Genomic DNA, 19,320 nt, shown 5'->3' with positions numbered 1-19,320 from the left:
CGAGAGAGTGGCATGGACATATATACACTACCAAACATAAAATAGATAGCTAGTGGGAAGCAGCCGCATGGCACAGGGAGATCAGCTTGGTGCTTTGTGACCACCTAGAGGGGTGGGATAGGGAGGGTGGGAGGGAGGGAGATGCAAGAGGGAAGAGATATGGGAACATATGTATATGTGTAACTGATTCACTTTGTTATAAAGCCGAAACTAACACACCATTGTAAAGCAATTATACTCCAATAAAGATGTAAAAAATAAAATAAATAAAGGGAATAATTAGATGGCAAAAAAAAGTCAAAATACAGTATAAAAAAGAATTCCAGTTAACTTAAGGCCATGATTTTTAGTACAAAATGAAAAAGTTAATCTCAAAAGCAATATTTAAATCCCAACTTAACTATGGAAGTAATGTTTTAATGTATATTTCAGCATAAAAGTAAAACATTAGCTCTAACGCTCTGAGCAGGACTTGCAGTGCCCACACCCTTTCTTCAGGAAAGTAGCTTGGGCAGCTCCTTATATGTGGTTCATGGTATTTCAGGTCATATGACCTTGTGACCTTAGCCACAGCTGACTAGATCAGAGAAACAATGCCAGCTCAATGCTATGCCACAAAGTCTATCACCAGTGACCTATCACACTGTCTCGTGCAAGAACTGCCCAAAACTGTTACAAACAGACACTGTTCTCTTTAGGAAAGTGGGTGTATAGGATAGAGCAGAAGCCTTGAGACAAAAAAGCCAAGAGTGAAACAAGGAGCAAGTGAAAAGGAGAATGAGGGTTAATCCATAGTGGCAGTAAGAAAAAGTAGCAGACAGAGATGCAGGACCTGAGTTATAGGAAAGGGTGATTGTTAGGATATTATTGTAGGCCAAGCCATATTCCACTGTCCCACGATACCTCTTTGACTGTTAAGACAGGTTCCTATGTATCCTCACTGCCCCACATACCCTTAAGTGGTTATCTCTGAAATAACCTGTATCTCTCATCCTTCTGAAAAAGACTGACATTCAAACTCTTCTCACATGCTATATTTCTCAGATTGTTATAGGAGATATTTATAAGTCCATTAAAATTTTTTAGTATTATATATGTTGAGTCACATATGCTACATATTTTTTAAAAACATTACAACTAAGGCACAGACCAAGGAACAAATTATTTAACTCATTTCTTAAGCATTTAATATGGTACATAACACTACGCTAAGGCTAGACATTCAAATATTAAAATATTATCATAGCCTTCAAGGAGCTTAGTCTTATAGGAGAGTATGAGGAAGGGAAAAATTATGTAGAAAGTATTATAATGGAAACATCTACAGGATATTAAAGAAATGAAAAAATTAAAAAATAAACATTCTGGGACTTCCCGGGCAGTCCAGTGGTTAAAACTCCACGCTTCCCATGCAGGAGGCGCGTGTTTGACCCATGGTCGGGGAACTAAGATCCCACATGCTGCACACTGCGACCAAAAAAATAAAATAAAGTAAATATTCTGCTCTGTCAGAAGGGCAGGAGAGGAATTCACAGACGAGTTGACTAGAATCTGCTGAGTGACTAGAACATTCTGAGTTAGGGAAAAAAATGTGCAAAGGAATGAATGTGAGAATCTCCAGCACACTTAGGAACAGTAAGTAGTTCAGTGTGATTAGTATCCATAATAAATTTTTTTAGAATGACAAAAGGTAAAGTTGATAAAAAGCAAGTAGAGGCAATAACATGAAGGGACTTACATGCCACATTTAGGACTTAAGACTTCATTCTCTTTTGTGTTAAGGAAGTACTGAATAATTTTATCAGGGGAAAAAAATAATCTGATGTTTATTTTATAAAAAAGAGAAGACACGTAAGTTTCTTATTTTTAATAATGGCAGACTAGGACTTCCCTGGTGGTGCAGTGGTTAAGGACCTGCCCGCCAATGCAGGTGACATGGGTTTGAGCCTCAGTCCGGGAGGATCCCACATGTAACGGAGCAACTGGGCCCATGCGCCACAACTACTGAGCCTGTGCTGTAGAGCCCACGAGCCCCAACTACTGAGCCTGCATGCCACAACTACTGAGGCCCGCGCGCCTGGAGCCCGTGCTCCACAACAAGAGAAGCCACCGCAATGAGATGCCCACACACTGCAATGAAGAGTAGCCCCCGCTTGCCACAACTAGAGAAAGCCCATACGCAGCAATGAAGACCCAACGCAGACAAAAAATTAATTAATTAATTAATAATAATAAAATAATGGCAGACTATATTTTTAGCTTACCATTAAGAACTAAAACTGTTGTATAAAATGTAAAAATGTCTCAAAAGCATCAAAGAAATGATAGTATGGATACAAACACCAAGCCAAGAGTAAAGCACAGTGAACCCCAAGAGAAAGGAAGCAAATCCACTTGTAATCTGAGATCACTTGCTAGTCCTGGAAAATTAGATCCTACATTTTGATAGCCTCTGAGACAAAGTGGAGGAGAAGAGTTAAAATTGATTAATTTAATGTTGTTCTTGGACTGGTAACGATTTCTGCTGCCATAGAAAAACAAAACAAATCCTCTCTGAAGGACTGAAATATTCTAAAAAATAACTTTTCAAATAAAATGTCCAACACACAGCAAAAAGTAACCAGGCACCCAGGAAAACTGGACTCCATTAGACAGAACCAGCAAGCACCACCAAGATAAACATACCCACAAAGACTACAAATACTATACCTACCAGAGTAAGGCAACAGAATACTTCAGCAGAATATATTCAAAGAAATCAAAATCAGGGAACAAGAAATAGGTCATATAGCACTTTAGGAAAAGAAACATAGAACTTCTAAAAATAAAACATACAATAACCAAAACTTAGCAAAATAATAATCGACTATTTTAACCACAGGAAGTGGTCAGGAATAAATTAATGAAGTAGATAACCAATCAGAAAAAACTCCAGAGAACAGCAAGGAAAGGAAAAAAAATGTAAAGTAAGGAAAAGAGGGTAAGTGACTTAGATGATAAAGAAAGTTGAGTGTACATTTAATCAGAATCGAAGACAAAGGAGAGAGAGAATGATACATACTTGAAGAAAGCACGGCTCAGAAATGATGAAAGAGATAAATTCACAGATGGAAGAAGAAAAACAAATTGCACATGAAATGAATAAAAAGAAACCATTCTGAAACTGAAGGAAATCAAAGAGAAAAACAAATATCATATGCTAACACATATATATGGAATCTAAAAAAAGAAAAAAAATGGTTTTGAAGAACCTAGGGGCAGTACAGGAATAAAGATGCAGACATAGAGAATGGACATGAGAACACAGTGAGGGGGAAGCATAAGCTGAGACGAAGTAAGAGAGTGGCATTGACATATATACACTACCAAATGTAAAATAGCTAGCTAGTGGGAAGCAGCCACATAGCACAGGGTGATCAGCTCGTGCTTTGTGACCACCTACAGGGGTGGGATAGCAAGGGTGTGAGGGAGATGCAAGAGGGAGGGGATATAGGGATATTATGTATATGTATAGCTGATTCACTTTGTTATACAGCAGCAACTAACACAACAATGTAAAGCAATTATACTCCAATAAAGATGTTAAAATAAGTAAATAAATAATTTTTAAAAAAGAAACCAGAGGAAACCTGCAGATTACCTTCAAAAGACCAGGTCAGAATGACAGCTTCTCAACAACTAAATTGGAAGCCAGAACACAATATGCCAAGTATAGAAAGGAAGGGAGGGAGAGAGGGAATAGACAAATAATTCATTTTAAAAATGAGCAAAAGATATGAATAGACATTTCTCCAGAGAATATATACAAATGGCCGATAGGCACAATAAAAGATGCTCAGTATCATTAGTCATTGGGGAAATTCATATCAAAACAACGAGATAGTACTTCATAACCAATAGGATGGCTATATTAAAAAGAAAACAAGTCTTGGTGAGAAAGAAATTGAAACCCTCATATATAGCTGATAGGAATGTAAAATGGTACAGCTGCTTTGGAAAACAGTTTGGCACTCCTCAAAAAGTTTTTTCCAGCTCTGCTGAAATATAATTGACATAGAACATTGTTTAAGTTTAAGGGTTCATATATTGATTCGATACATCAAAATGTTAAAGAGAGTTAGCATATGACCTAGCATATATATTCTCAGGTATATACCCAAGATAACCAAAAAAAACACGTCACACAAAAACTTGTACACAAATGTTTGTAACAGTTTTTATTCATAATAGCCAGTAAGCGGAAACAAGTATCTATCAACTGATAGGCAAGCAAAATAAATGGATAAACAAAAATGTGGTATATCCGTACAATGGAATATTATTTGGTCATAAAAAGGAATGAAGTACTGACACATGCTACAACATGGATAAACCTTGAAAACATTATGGTAAGTGAAAGAAGCCAGACAAAATAATGCCACACAATGTATGACGCATTTATGTGAAATATCCAGCATAGGCAAATCCACAGACAGACAGCAGATTAGAAAGCTGGGGAGGGGCAAGGGGTAAGGGGGTAGGAGGAGTGATTACTACTGAGCCTAAGGTTTCTTTCTGGAGTAATGAAAATGTTTTGGCATTAGACAGCAGTGATGATTGCACAACCCTGTGAATATAGTAAAAACCACTCAGTCAACACTTAAACGTGTACTTTAAAGTGGTGAATTTTATAGTATGTGACTTATTATTCAATTTTTTTTAATGAAGGCAATTTCTACTTCTAACAATGATGGAGTAATAGGGCAGAATTTACCCTCCCATCTTAAACAACTAGAAAACTGAACAAAATACATGAAATAAAATTTTCAGACAACAGATACTGAAAAATAGCACAGGAGAAAGAAAATAAAGAAAATGAGCTTAACAACTATCCCAATTTACTGCCGGAAGACAATTTTCTAGCTGAAGCAGAGCAAAGGCAAACAGAACATGACAGTCTCTCTGAAGTGTGGAAACAGATCAGATTTCAGGAAAGCCAAAAGGAGCTAGAGTCTATGGGCAGAGAACTGGCCAGGAAGGAGAGGTTGGGGAGATGTGCAGAAAGATGGCCTCAAGTCTCTGGCTAAGTGCCAATTTGTGCATGTGTAAGAGGAAACACAAGGAAAGAAACACTGAAACAATGCACAGAGCTCATAGTGGAAAGACCTAGTAGTAAACATGGCTAAACTACCGCTAGGCTAAAGGATGCTCTGAACCTGCACTAACAAAGATTTAAAACCAATCCTTGGGGACTTCCCTGGTGGTCCAGTGGTTAAGAATCCTCCTTCCAATGCAGGGGACGTGAGTTCGATCCCTTGTCAGGAAACTAAGATCCCACATGCCAGGGGGCAACTAAGCCCGCGTGCCACAACTAGAGAGCCCACGTGCTGCAACTACTGAGCCTATGCATCACAACTAGAGAGAAGCCCGCACACCGCAACAAAAGGTCCCTCATGCTGCAGCAAAGATCCCACATGCCGCAAAGATCCTGAAAGCTGCGACTAAGACCCAATGCAGCTAAATAAATAAATAAATATTTAAAACCAATCCTCAAAAAGATCAGACTAATTTCAAGTAACTTAACTGTGAACAAGAATAAAGTCCAACACCATTTCAAGGAAATTTTTTAAAATCCAGACCCCTGAACACAAAACACACCTTTCCAGTATAAAATCAAAAATTACCAAGCACGAAAAGAAGCATAAAAATAAAACCCATAACAAGAAGAAAGGTCAATTGACAAAAACTGACCCAGAAATAGCAAAGATTAAAATACTAAAACATCTATTATAGCTGGGGTCCCCAGTCCCAGGCCACGGACCGGAACCGGTCTGTGGCCTGTTAGGAACCGGGCCACACAGCAGGAGGTGAGCGGTGGGTGAGTGAGCGAAGCTTCATCTGTACTTACAGCCGCTCCCCATCGCTCACATTGCCACCTGAGCTCCGCCTCCTGTCAGATCAGTGGCAGCATCAGATTCTCATAGGAGCGCAAACCCTGCTGTGAACTGCACATGTGAGGGATCCAGGCTGTGCGCTCCTTATGAGAATCTAATGCCTGATGACCTGTAGTGGAGCTGACGCAGTGATGCTAGCTCTGGGGAGTGGCTGCAAATACAGATTATCATTAACAGAGAGGTTTGACTACACAGAGACCGTAATAAATCAACTGCTTGCAGACTCATATCAAAACTCTACCAGTGAGTGGAAAGTGACAATTAAGCTGCATCTGGTGGCAGGCTTTACAGTGGCAAGTGAGTTGATGTACTTCAATTGTACAACTGCATGTGGTGGCAGGCTTTAAGTCAGAAACTGACACTTATTTCAGTCTGCGCATGGCCTGCCCATTATTTTATTTACCACTTCTGTCCGCACCTCTTTCCTGCACTGTGCACTTCTCTCAGTCACAGTGTGGGTAAGCCCACAAGCTAACCCTAGCCAAAATGAGGAAAAAACAAATGTCACTGGAGAGCTTTTTTGAAAGGGGGTAAAACCCAATGATGAGACAGCAGAAGACTCTAAGAAGAAGCCCTTTACTGGGCTTCCCTGGCGGTCCAGTGGTAAAGAATCCACCTTACAATGCAGGGGACACGGGTTCGATCCCTGGTCGGGGAACTGAGATCCCATATGCTGCAGGGCAACTAAGCCCGCACACTGCAAGTACTGAGCTTGCGCGCCTCAACTAGAGAGCCTATGGGCCGCAAACTACAGAGCCCACACGCCCTGGAGCCTGCGCACCACAGCTAGAGAATAGAAAACCTGCACGCCACAACTAGAGAGAAACCTGTGCACTGCAACAAAGAGCCGGCGCGCTGCAATGAAAGATCCCGCGTACCTCAATGAAGATCCTGCGTGCCGCGACTAAGACCCGACGCAGCCAAAAATAAACTAACTAAATAAATAATAAATAAATAAATCTTTAAGAAAAAGCCCTTTACCATTGGTGAAGAGTTGAGCCTGCCTGCTGCTAAGGACATCTGTCATGAACTTTTAGGAGAGGCTGCAGTTCAAAACGTGGCACGTGTTCCTCTTTTGGCTAGTACCATAACTAGACGAATTGATGAAATAGCAAAGGATACTGAGGCACAATTGTTAGAGGATTAATGAGTCACCATGGTATGCAATCCAGGTTGACGAGTCTGCTGGTGTTGACAACAAGGCAACAATGCTTGTTTTTGTGCGTTATGTCTTTCAGGAGGATGTGCATGAGGTTATGTTATGTGCACTTTTGTTGACAACCAACACAATAGCTGCAGAACTCTTCAAGTCTTTGAATGATTACATATCAGGAAAAGTGAATTGGTCATTTTGTGTCGATATATGCACAGACAGAGCGGCTGCCATGACTGGATGGCTTTCTGGTTTCACTACTTGGGTCAAAGAGGTTGCTTCTGAATGTGAGTCTACACACTGTGTCATCCACAGGGAAATGCTGGCTAGCCGAAAAATGTCACCTGAACTTAACGTTTTGCAGGATGTGATTAAAATTATCAACCACATTAAAGTACATGCCCTTAACTCACGTCTGTTTGTGCAGCTCTGTGAGGAGATGGACACAGAGCACACACGTCTTCTCTTATACACAGAAGTGAGATGGCTTTCTAAAGGTAGATCACTGGCCAGAGTTTTTGAGTTATGAGAGCCACTCCAGAGATTTCTTTTAGAAAAACAGTCACCCCTGGCAGCACATTTCAGTGCCACAGAATGGGGTCACAAAACTTGCTTACTTGTGTGACATATTCAAGCTGCTCAACAAACTCAATCCGTCACTTCAGGAGAGAACCACCACTGTGTTCAAGTTGGCAGATAAAATGGCTGCATTCAAAGCCAAACTGGAATTATGGGGGCAATGAGTGAACACTAGGATTTTTGACATGTTTCAAATATTAGCAGAGATTTTGAAAGAGGCTGAGCCAGGGCCTTCTTCCCCCCAGCTGGTGCATGATCACCCATCTCAGCTTTCAAAAGAGTTTGAGCATTACTTCCCAGCCACAAAAGACCCCCGAATTGGGAAGGAGTGGATCTGCGACCCATTTGTGAATAAGTCCAGTGAATCGACTTTGTGCTAGAAGAAGATCAACTGCTTGAGACTGTAAATGACGGTGGTCTTAAAAGTATGCTTGAGACAACTTCAAATCTCCATACATTCTGGATTAAAGTCAAGGTGGGATATCCTGAGATTGCCACGAAAGCACTGAAAAGCCTGTTTCTGTTTCCAACATCCTACCTTTGTGAAGCAGGGTTTTCTGCAGTGACAGCAATCAAAACAAGACTACAGAGTAGACTAGACATAAGCCACACACTTCAGGTGTCACTGTCTCCCATCATCCCCAGATGGGACCAACTAGTTGCAAACAAGCTCAGGGCTCCCACGGATCCTGTATTATGGTGAGTTGTATAATCATTTCATTATATAGTACAATGTAACAATAGCAGAAATAAAGTGCACAATAAACATAATGCGCTTGAATCATGTGAAACCATCCCCCCACCCCCACCTCCCCGGTCCGCGGAAAAACTGTCTTCCACGAAACCGGTCTCTGGTGCCAAAAAGGTTGGGGACTGCTGTATTACAGAAGTTATAGGTTTGGGTTCCTTACATTGGATCATAGCAAACTGTAAGGATAAAAGGTTTCTTCCTGTTCTCTATTAAGAGAAATAATTTTGAACTCTAAAAAGTTAGTAATACACTGATATAGTAAGAGTGAAAATAATTCACTTTAATAGTAGTTTAGATTTTTATTTTTTAAACTGAATATCTTCTTTTAAAGCTCTTTAGTATTTTTCCCGTTTTCTCTCATATTCTCTTACTTCCTCAGAATTCATTCTCTTGAAATTTGCTCGCTTATAAAGACAAAATGAAGTAAAAGTACAAAGAAATGACAAGTGAGGACCTACCTGAAGTCTTGCTAGTTGAGCAGTACGGGCTACTATTTTATTGTATGGCTCAACAATTTTTGCTTTCATCCTAAAGGAAAAACAGAAAGAGGAGTGACAAAATCATCTTCAAACTATCAATGGATAAAAATCTTTCCATTTCATTCATTTACAAAATGAACAACAGTACCTATCAACAGCTCCCTGTAAAGCCCCAATTCTTGTCTGCATCATCTGAAGGACACCTAGGAAAACATAACAGCTTACATTACTTTACAAATTTACGAGGGTTCAAATTGGGTAAAAAGTTAAAAGAAAAAAATAGAGAAATTTTCCATATTTTTCTGCCATCATCATAATCCAACCAGTATCTTTTACCTAGACTACTACAAAAACCTCTAACTAGTCTTCCCCGTCCTAACCTTGCTCCACTAAAGAAGTCTGACAAGGAATGGGGAGCGACGGCTTAATGGGTACAGGGTCTCCATTTGAGGTGATGAAAAAGTTCTGGAACTGGATAGTGATGGTTGCACAACACTGTAAATGTAATTAATAGCACTAAGTTATATAGTTTAAAATGGTTAAAGTGGTAAATTTCATGTTAATGTGTATTGTACTACAATTACAAAAAAAGCGTGGGACTTCGCTGGTGGCGCAGTAGTTAAGAATCCACCTGCCAATGCAGGGGACACGGTTCAAGCCCTGGTCCAGGAAGATCCCACATGCTGCAGAGGAACTAAGCCCGTGTACCACAATTACTGAGCCTGCACTCTAAAGCCCGCGAGCTGCAACTACTGAGCCCGTGAGCCACAACTACTGAAGCCCACACGCCTAGAGCCCCTGCTCCGTAAGAAGAGACGCCACCGCAACGAGAAGCCCACGCACCGCAATGAAGAGTAGCCCCTGCTCGCCTCAACTAGAGAAAGCCCACGCCCAGCAATGAAAACTAAACACAGCCAAAAAATAAAGAAACTTATTTTTAAAATTGTATTAAAAAAAAAAAAGCCTGAGTGATCTTTGGAAGTGCAAATTATAACACTCATCTGCTAAATCCCTTCCCCAGTCTCCCCTTTGCTCCTATGTTAAAACTAAAGTCCACAGCTTGGTCTACAAGGCCCTGAACGATCTGGAAATGAGGTACTCTCCTCCTGGTATACTCTCTCTAACTCCCAATGCTAGATAAATAATAAATATGGACAGCAAGTATATTATTGCCTTTACTCTCTACTTACATAACATGATGAAGAACTGTTTATAAAATTGTAAAATTATTTTCAGGAAGACAGATCTGAAATTTTACTTTTTTATATGCCTAAAAATGGGCTTTCCAATATTACAGATTTAATTATTTTGAACTATATTCTTTAAAACTCAGTTTCTATATTCAACTGGCATAGCTGTAGTTTTGAAACACAGTATTCTAAATAAATTTAAGTATAGAATGTTGTCATATTAGATGAAGTAATTTCAGAATTAATTAATACTCCTATCTGCATACAAATGTTTTAATATGGCTCAGTCCAATAGAATCCTTTCTGGACCCAAGGATTTCTGCCGGTATTATGGTTCACTGACCTTAAACCTCCAAGAATGAACTGGCTTTCCTTGTTATCATCACTTCCTCACATCTTATTCTCTCCACAACCCACTCGCAACACCTTTCACACATATGCCACCAAAACAGATCTTGTCAACGTCACCAGAAATCTCCAAGGTGCCGAATGCTATTGTCAGTTCTGTCTTGATCTTGTTCTAACTCTCAGAAATGCATGACACGTTGAACCACTCCCTCCCTAAAACATTTTTTTCTCTAGGCTTCCAAGTCATCACCCTCGTGGGCTCCCTCTGATGGCATGAGTTGCTCCCACTCCTTCTCTGTTGGATCTCTACATGCTGGAGTACTCCAAGATTTGATCCTCAGCCAACTTCTCTTCTCCACCTAGAATCTCTCTTAGGGATTTCATTCAATCCCAATGTTTTAAACACTATCTGTTCAATAAAATACTGATTTTATATACACACATACGTACATACATCTATACAGATTTTCTTTATACCTGCCTATCTATACACACACACACACACACACAAAAAAATCTCTAGCCCTGAACTCTCTTATGACAAATTTAAGACACCCAACAAGATAACTTCTGCCCCACCATGATCCTCTCCAGTGTGACGCATCTCAGTTACTCATACCATCATCTATCCAATTTTTCAGACTTAAATCTTAGGAATCACTGTTGGTGACTTTTTTCGCTCAGACTTTTCATTTCCCATCAACAAATCCTATCAGCTCTACCCCCATTTTATCCCATTCACTTCTCTCTCTTTATATCCACCACTAATTCAAGGCACGATCAACGTCTACTACTCTAATAGCTTCTAAATTGGTACCCCAGATTCTACTCTTGCCTTCCTATAGAGCCACCAGAGAAAACTTTTTAGAGCATTAATCACGTAACATCTCTAATTAAAACCCTCCAATTGTTTACCATTGCATTTAGAATGAAAATCAAAATTCCTTCCCAAGAACCTCATCTACAATTCTTTCCCTCATTCACTAAACTCTAGTCATACTAGCCTTTTCTTTCTGCCCTTCAAACATGCCACGCTAATTCCATTTATTGGTCCCTCAGCTTACCACACTCTCCTCCCCAGACAGTCATGTGGTAGCTCTTTCTCATCATTCAGATCTCAGTTCAAATGTCATCTTCTCAAAGAAGCATCTCCTGCCCATCCTAGCTAGTAAGGAACTCCCATTCTTCTACCTCATCATCTATTTTATTTTCTTTTAGGACTTAAAAGTACCTGAAGTTCCCTACTTACACATTTTTTTTTTTTGGTCTAATTCCCTACCTAGAACATAAATATCATGAGAACAGTGACTCTATTGTTCACAGGTGCCTGGTATCTAACAAGTTCTCAATTACTATTCGACTGAGTGAGCAAATAAATGAAGAAATTAGGCTATCTCTTTTTAATAAAATAGGCTTAATTAAATATACCTCCAAACTCCATAAGGACAGGGACTCTGTATATTGTTACAGCTGCCTGGAATCTAACAAATTCTCAATTAAAATTTAAATGTATAAATAAACAAAAAAATGAAGAGAGGGTAAATTTTAATAAAATAGGCTAAATAAATATATCTCCAAATGAATTATATGGCCAAAATTTTACATATATAGGAGAAAAAGTAGATGAAGTAGAAGTTGGGGTAATACATTTTCAAATACATAACACACATCTCAAAAAGTTTAATAAATGATTAGAAATACACATCATGCTAAAATGAATACTAACTGATTCATACTTTGACTTATGTTCAAATAATCTGGAGAATATTCTTAGATTATCATAGGAATTCAGAGAAGTCAGCCTTTGTACTGTACACAGTCACCCAATGGATAGTCATTCTAACTCAGTCTAACAGCATATTTTAAATGTTTTAAACACTGAAAAGCACTCTGGGGAAAATCAGCACACTATAGAACTAAACACACATAGGGAATTCCCTGGCTGCCCAGTGGTTAGGACTCGGCACTTTCACCGTGGTGGCCCAGGTGCAATCCCTGGTTGGGGAACTAAGATCCTGCAAGCCATGTGGTGTGGCCAATTTAAAAAAAAGAAAAAGAAAAAGAAAACCACAATGAGAAGTATTTCTGTTGTGATGATTCATCTACACCTATATATACTCAAAATCAATGTACTACCATGACATCCCTATGGGTTTCTATAAAGGAAAAAAACCTTTATTCGTTTACAAAAATTACCATTAAAAACAAGGTATTATTTACTTGCTTCCAGAAACATATAAAAATATTATGAGATTAAAGAAAATTAATTTTCCATAATAAGTCAGTACCTAGAGCCTCTTAATTCTCCCATGAACATAGTCTGATATCTATCCTAAATATTCAAATAACAAACTGTTGTCTCCAAAATACTATGTTCTTCATCAGGATGCCTTAGAAACAATGCACATGCTGAAAATAACATCTTTGAGTGCACGTAAGAAATACTAGAGGAAGCATTAAAGAATATTGCATCACAGAAAGCAATATCCTTCTTCCTTAAGAATTTCATCAACATAGGGAAAAATCACTTAGCTTTCTTTTGATGTGCAATGATTAATAGTAATCACAACACAAGTGATAATGGAAAATACAATATTAACATTTCATATTTATGAGATGTAGTTTAATTTAATATAGAGAGAATGACAAATTCATAAAAGATGTAGTCAAACGAAAATAAGAGAGTTCATAATAAAAATCCAATGTATTATCATTCTACTATACTTTCATTTTTGAAAAGCATTTCAAAGAAATAGGAAAGAATTCAAGCCTATTTCCACTACTTTAGTGGAGTTGATTTTGTTTTTGTTTCTTTTTTTTTTTGTCCATGCCACGCGGCTTGCTGGATCCTAGTTCCCCAACCAGGGATTGAATGTGCGCCCACAACAGTGAAAGTGCGGAGTCCTAACCACTGTAACCACTGGAATTCCCCTGCTTATTTGTTTTAATTAACTAATAGTTATAAAAGCACTAAATATGTGCCAGGAAAAGTTCAAAGCATTTTGTTAACTCATTTAATCCTCTAAATAACATATTAGTACATATTAATACTCCTCCTTTATAGATAAAACTGAGGCACAGAAAGGTTAAGTAAGTTGTCCAAAGTCACACTTCTAGTAGGTGGGAAAGCAAGGATTTAAACCCAGAGAGTTTAGTTCAGGGGTCAGCAAAGTTTTATTAAAGTTTTGTTGGAACACAGCCACACACATTCGTTTCCATATTACCTGGCTGCTTTCACCCTGTAACAGCAGAGTTTAGTAGTTGCAGCAGATACAGTATGGCCTGCAAAGTCTAAACTATTTTCTTTCTGACCCTTCACAGAAGAAGTTTCCAAGCCCTGGGCTAGCTCTGTACCATGTATAATAGTTAATGGAACTATACCTTCCAAAGATTCAATCCCAGTTGCTTGTGCCAATAAATCTTCATGTCTTGCAACAACCTGAAAATCAAGAATGAATAATCAGCACTCCAAGTATTAAGTATTTTAATTTGTAACCACAAAGTAGAATTGAAGGGCTCTCTCTTTATGGAAAGTGGGAAAAATTAAAAAAAATTTTTTTGTATCAGCAAAAAATTTTTGCTGATACAAAAAATACAGGGTATAAAGGTGTGTTTGAGCTGAATGACTGGTGGGAACACAAACACGCTATAGCTCAACACAGAGCCAAAGATGTCTTTTCATTAGCCCCATGGTTTCCTAGGGGGATGTGCAGGACGAGTTGTGCCCAAACTGAAAAACAAAAACCAGCTAATTCTTGCCATGCTAATTAATACACGCTTCCCTTTTAAAGAGTGTTTTCAAACATCGGTTCTTTTAGTTCTTGCATTTAATTCAGCATCATCAAGACCACATTCTAATTTGGAAAGATAAAGCAGAGTCAGCGCCTCCCTAAACATCTCTCTGCTTCCAGCTTCCTAATGTCACAGCAAATCCTCTTCCCTGCAGAAGACTGCTATTTTTAAGAAAATTAGGGCAGTGTGAATAGTCATATCAAAAAAAACCCATAAAAGTTAAGAGTTAAAGGCTACACACAAAAGAGTCCTAGAAACACCAAGAAATCAAGCAAATCTTTAGAACAATGCAGGAATCCTTATTATTTTGTACCTTTATTAAAATGAATAAGAAGTTTCATGTCTAGTCTGTAAACTGAAGCTCCTAATCAGCAAAGATTCATTCAATGGAATGCCTAAATCCTCTACTTTGTCCTGTTTCACACGTCACTTGTCATTCTACCAAGTTCCTCTATCACATATCTAAAATAAGTGTTACTTTTGGACTCCTATGTCTCTTATCCAGAAGACATCTGAGTTCTCCCCAGTCCACTGATATGGTCATTAATGTGTCCATCCTAACAAGATGAATATTTTTCTAATTCTCTATTCTTTGTCCCTTGTGATACTCTGGAAAGGCTGAAAAGCCTAAAACTACAATTTCATAGACTCCCCTTTCCAACAGATTTAGAAGACAGAAGAAAGAGGAAAACTATCTTCCCATTACTGTTTCAGCTAGTAAGAAAAGTCCTGAGACCTGAGGATTTAGAGACAGTTGAGATAGCCCTATAGATCATTCCAGAGTTCAGTTACCAAGCACCCAGAAGCTGAACTTTAGCAGTGGCATGGCAGGTAACAGCAGGAGCTTCCAGGTCTCTGTGTTGCACCTGTGGTAGATCCTTCAACTCATTCCATTAGCTGTCTATCCAATCCTCTGTATGAAATATCTTCCTGCTTTAAATACCTAGAGCAGTTTCTGCTTCCTGTACTAAAGCCCTGACTAACACATACTTTGGTACACATTTTGTAATTTTAATCATCTCAATGATATTTTTTTTTTTTTTTTTTTTTTTGCGGTACGCGGGCCTCTCACTGTTGTGGCCTCTCCCGTTGCGGAGCACAGGCTCTGGACGCGCAGGCTCAGCGGCCATGGCTCACGGGCCCAGCTGCTCCGTGGCATGTGGGATCTTCCCAGACCGGGGCACGAACCCGTGTCCCCTGCATCGGCAGGCAGACTCTCAACCACTGCGCCACCAGGGAAGCCCCGATCTCAATGATATTTTAAATTATTTTTATTATATTTTATTTATTGGTTTGGTTAGCATTATCCCAATTTTGCTTCTGCAGAAAAACAATTGTAGCAGGTTTAGATCTCATACCAGGAATCAGAGACTTCCTCCACCCTACATACAGAACCACTGTAAGCATAACTTGCCCCCTCTAGGAGATGTTAAATAGATTTTAAGTTTTTACTGATTCCTTCAGAGAAGGTACTATATGCAAAGAATAAGGAAAATGCCAACCACAAAAAGGCAGAAAGAATTTCAGGTGGCTCCTGCAAAAAGCTACCCCCTGAGAAACCTAGGCAGAATTAAGTGCCTGGGTTTTTCCCCTGCTCCCACAGACACTTTGTACTATTCTATTTAAAAAAGGCATCACTTGCCTGTCATTATTTCTGTCTGTATCTGCCACTGGTCTGTGAATACTTGGAGAGCCAGGAAATGTTTTCATTTTTCTATCCGCACAGCCTAAAGCAAAGCCTGACAATTAAAACTGTCCTATAAATGTTTCTCAATAAGTATTGATCTCTAATTATATAATCAGAATTTTAAACTGACCTTAAAAGTCACCCCAGTCTGAACTAAGCTGCTCTTTTTTTTTTTAAAGAACTGTCTATAGTATATACTTCTATCTTTTTTTTTTAATAAATTTATTTTTTATTTATTTTGCGGTACGCGGGCCTCTCACTGTTGTGGCCTATCCCGTTGCAGAACACAGGCTCCGGACGCACAGGCTCACGGGCCCAGCCGCTCCGCGGCATGTGGGATCTTCCCAGACTGGGGCACGAACCCGTGTCCCCTGCATTGGCAGGCGGACTCTCAACCACTGAATTTATTTATTTTTTATTTATTTTTATTTTTGGCTGCACTGGATCTTAATTGCCACGCGCAGCCTTTCTCTAGTTCCGAAAAGCGGGGGCTACTCTTCGTTGCGGTGTGCAGGCTTCTCATTGTGGTGGCTTCTCTTGTTGCGGAGCACAGGCTCTAGGCACACGGGCTTCAGTAGTTGTAGCACATGGGTTCAGTAGTTGTGGCTCGTGGCCTCTAGAGCGCAGGCTCAGTAGTTGTGGCACACAGGCTTTGTTGCTCCACAGCATGTGGGATCTTCCTGGACCAGGGCTCAAACCCGTGTCCCCTGCATTCGCAGTCAGACTCCTAACTACTGCGAAACCAGAGAAGCCCCAAACTGCTCTTTTAATTGATAAAGTAAGGCACGAAAAACTTAAGGGAACATGTCTCATTATACCAGATCTAGGTTTCCTGTAAAATAGTTCATTTATTCATGCAATTTGTTCATTCATTTAAATATTTAAGTGCCTACTCAGAAAGAAAGGCAACACTAGAAAGTACACCATAAAACCACCCTATAAAAATCACAGAATTGTAGAAGAGGAAGGAACCTTCAAGATTTTCTACTACAATCTCCTCTTCCCCCTTATTCACTCCAACCCATTCCATAGGTTTTTTTCCTTTTTTTTTAAAAAAAAAGCAAGACTCAAAGGCATTACATGATATGAAAGTTAACAGCACAACTGAGATTTGGACCTATCTCCTAACTCCCCTCATTGTGTTCTATCCACCACAAATTTATCAACTTTCTGTAATTTCATCAAATATTACATTTTGTGCTCATAAAGTGTGAACTGCTGGTGGGAACATCCCAGTTTTTCTTATTCACACTGTTCTGCTTCCAAAATTCTATTTTCTATTATCTTTATCAAAGACATCCTATTTTTTGCCTACCTATACTCTCTCCATATCAGTTAAGATGATGAAAACAAAGTATGAATAAAAGGTTTTGGAGAGATGGGTATATCCATTTTTCAAATAACAAAAAGTAGTTTACAGAAAACTTTTCAAAGATATACTTGGAAAAATATACATTTGTTCATGTAAATATGCATTTAGATTAAATAATAAAAGGATTATAAAAATGATATATTATCACTCTGCGTTGAATAAATTGTATGATCCAGAAAATTGGAATTACCTGTAAGTGCAGTTCTTTATCCAACTGACTGATTCCTTGGGCAAGTTTTGCTAGCTGTTCAGCAATTACAGCTTGATGAATAGATCGAGAAGTATAAGTTTTTACGTCAAAGTCTTCATTTAAAAAATCACTATAACACTCTGGGAAAAAAAATAAGAAAAAAATCCTTATTAATTACACTGCACCAAACCACAGATATTAAACAACAGAACAATTATAATCATAGTTAACATATTTTGAGGTCTTTCTATACACCAGAAAGTACTGAAAAGGCTTTCTGTTGTAAATGAGAAGAGGCGGTAGCAACAGCAGAAGAGACTGGTAAAATTCACTAAGAACTTACTACGCGTCAGGCACTGATATAAGCACTTTATACATACTAACTCATTCAATGTTCACACAACCCTGTTGGAACTATCATTCTCCCCGTTTCACAGGTGAAGAGACAGGCACAGACAGGACATGCAACTTGTGCAACTTCACTGTTTGAACCCAGGCAGTGTAGCTGCAGAGCCCACGCTCTGGACTACTATGCATATTCCTAAAAGCTAGTTTTTAATCAGTGAGTCAAAAGGAAAATACTGAGTAAAAGATTGAAAAAAAAAAAAAAACTACGAACCACAGCTTTTAACACAAGAAAACAAGGTCACTGACAATGACAATAGGAAAACTGACTGTATTTGATAATTATGGTCTCCAGCATCTCCAGACTGATGCACAAATACTGTTATAATAAAGTGAATCTGAAATTTTAATAGAAGTAGGCAAATGCAAACTTACAGGTATTACTGAAATTTTGGATTTATGGGTGAAATAAATAAATGGAAAGAGAAACCATGTTGAAAGTAGACCAGTAAGAGAAAGAAAAAAAAGGGACTTCCCTGGAAGTCCAGTGGTTAAGAATCTGCGCCTCCATTGCAGGGGGCACAGGTTCAATCCCTGCTTAGGGAACTAAGATCCTGCATGCCACGCGGTACAGCCAAAAAATAAATAAATAAAAATTTTAAAACAAGAAGTGATGCTAGATGTTAAGAAGATACCTTTCTGTACAGAAATCCACAAATTTGTGGGTGAAAGGAAAGTGGAGAGAATTATGAACGAAAAATAGATACACAGAAGTGAAGTCAATGTAGGCATAAACAATTATCTCCTAGCCATATGGTAGATATACGTAAGACTGCCTTGACAGAGATTATGAAACTAACAAGCTATAAAATAGAGTACTTATAAGAAAACTTCAATTGTCTATATCCACTATAATGTACACCCCATGAGTTTGCTTTGTGTACTACCACACCCATAGAGCCTGAACAATGCCTGACACATCGCAGGTGTTCAATACTGGTTGAATGCATGAATTAATCTATGTATCAGCTGGAAGTATCATTCTGCTAAAAGCAAAGACTCATTCTTGACTACTCTCAAAGTGTAGTGGACTGAAAGAAGGAAACTGCTACTTTGGCCTTAATTCTGAGAACCCCATTTCCTTCGAGTTTGCCAAGTAGTTCTCAGAATTAAGGATCCTGTCAGGCAGACAAGTGGAGAAGGCTATTCCAAGAGGGAAGGTTTAGAGGCAGCAAACATAATGGCATATTTTGAGGAATAAGGATAATACTGACTTAAGTATGTCTAGATCACAGTGTGTTTTGGGCAGAAAGGGTAAAGAATGATAGGATTTGAGGTTCCAAAGGAAGGTTGGGGTGCAGTTTGAAAAGAGGCTGGTAAAATATTCAAAATGTTCAGACTATTTCCCATTTAAGCTTTTAAAGCCAAGAAAGAGCTCTGTTAGCCTTGTGTTGTAGAACAGTTTCTGGCAGCTGTATGGAGGATGACTGAAAAGGGATTA

At 38.8% G+C, this 19,320-nt stretch overlaps 1 protein-coding gene across 1 annotated transcript in view; it reads right to left on the bottom strand.

Annotated features, from left to right (window-relative positions):
• COG5 (component of oligomeric golgi complex 5) overlaps window positions 1-19,320 on the bottom strand; it is a 283,180-nt gene that overhangs the window by 260,122 nt on the left and 3,738 nt on the right. The window contains exons 2-5 of the mRNA XM_067745932.1: window positions 17,475-17,614; window positions 13,815-13,872; window positions 9,044-9,098; window positions 8,875-8,944 (exon numbers count right to left, since the gene is read on the bottom strand). Of these exons, the coding sequence (XP_067602033.1) occupies window positions 8,875-8,944; window positions 9,044-9,098; window positions 13,815-13,872; window positions 17,475-17,614 (323 nt within the window). The remainder of the gene's footprint in view (window positions 1-8,874; window positions 8,945-9,043; window positions 9,099-13,814; window positions 13,873-17,474; window positions 17,615-19,320) is intronic.

This window comes from Pseudorca crassidens, chromosome 8 (assembly GCF_039906515.1).
Source record: "Pseudorca crassidens isolate mPseCra1 chromosome 8, mPseCra1.hap1, whole genome shotgun sequence".
Taxonomy (NCBI): Eukaryota; Metazoa; Chordata; class Mammalia; order Artiodactyla; family Delphinidae; genus Pseudorca; species Pseudorca crassidens.
The sequence above is the reverse complement of the archived record's forward strand: the minus strand, read 5'-3'. Positions and strand labels throughout refer to the sequence as shown.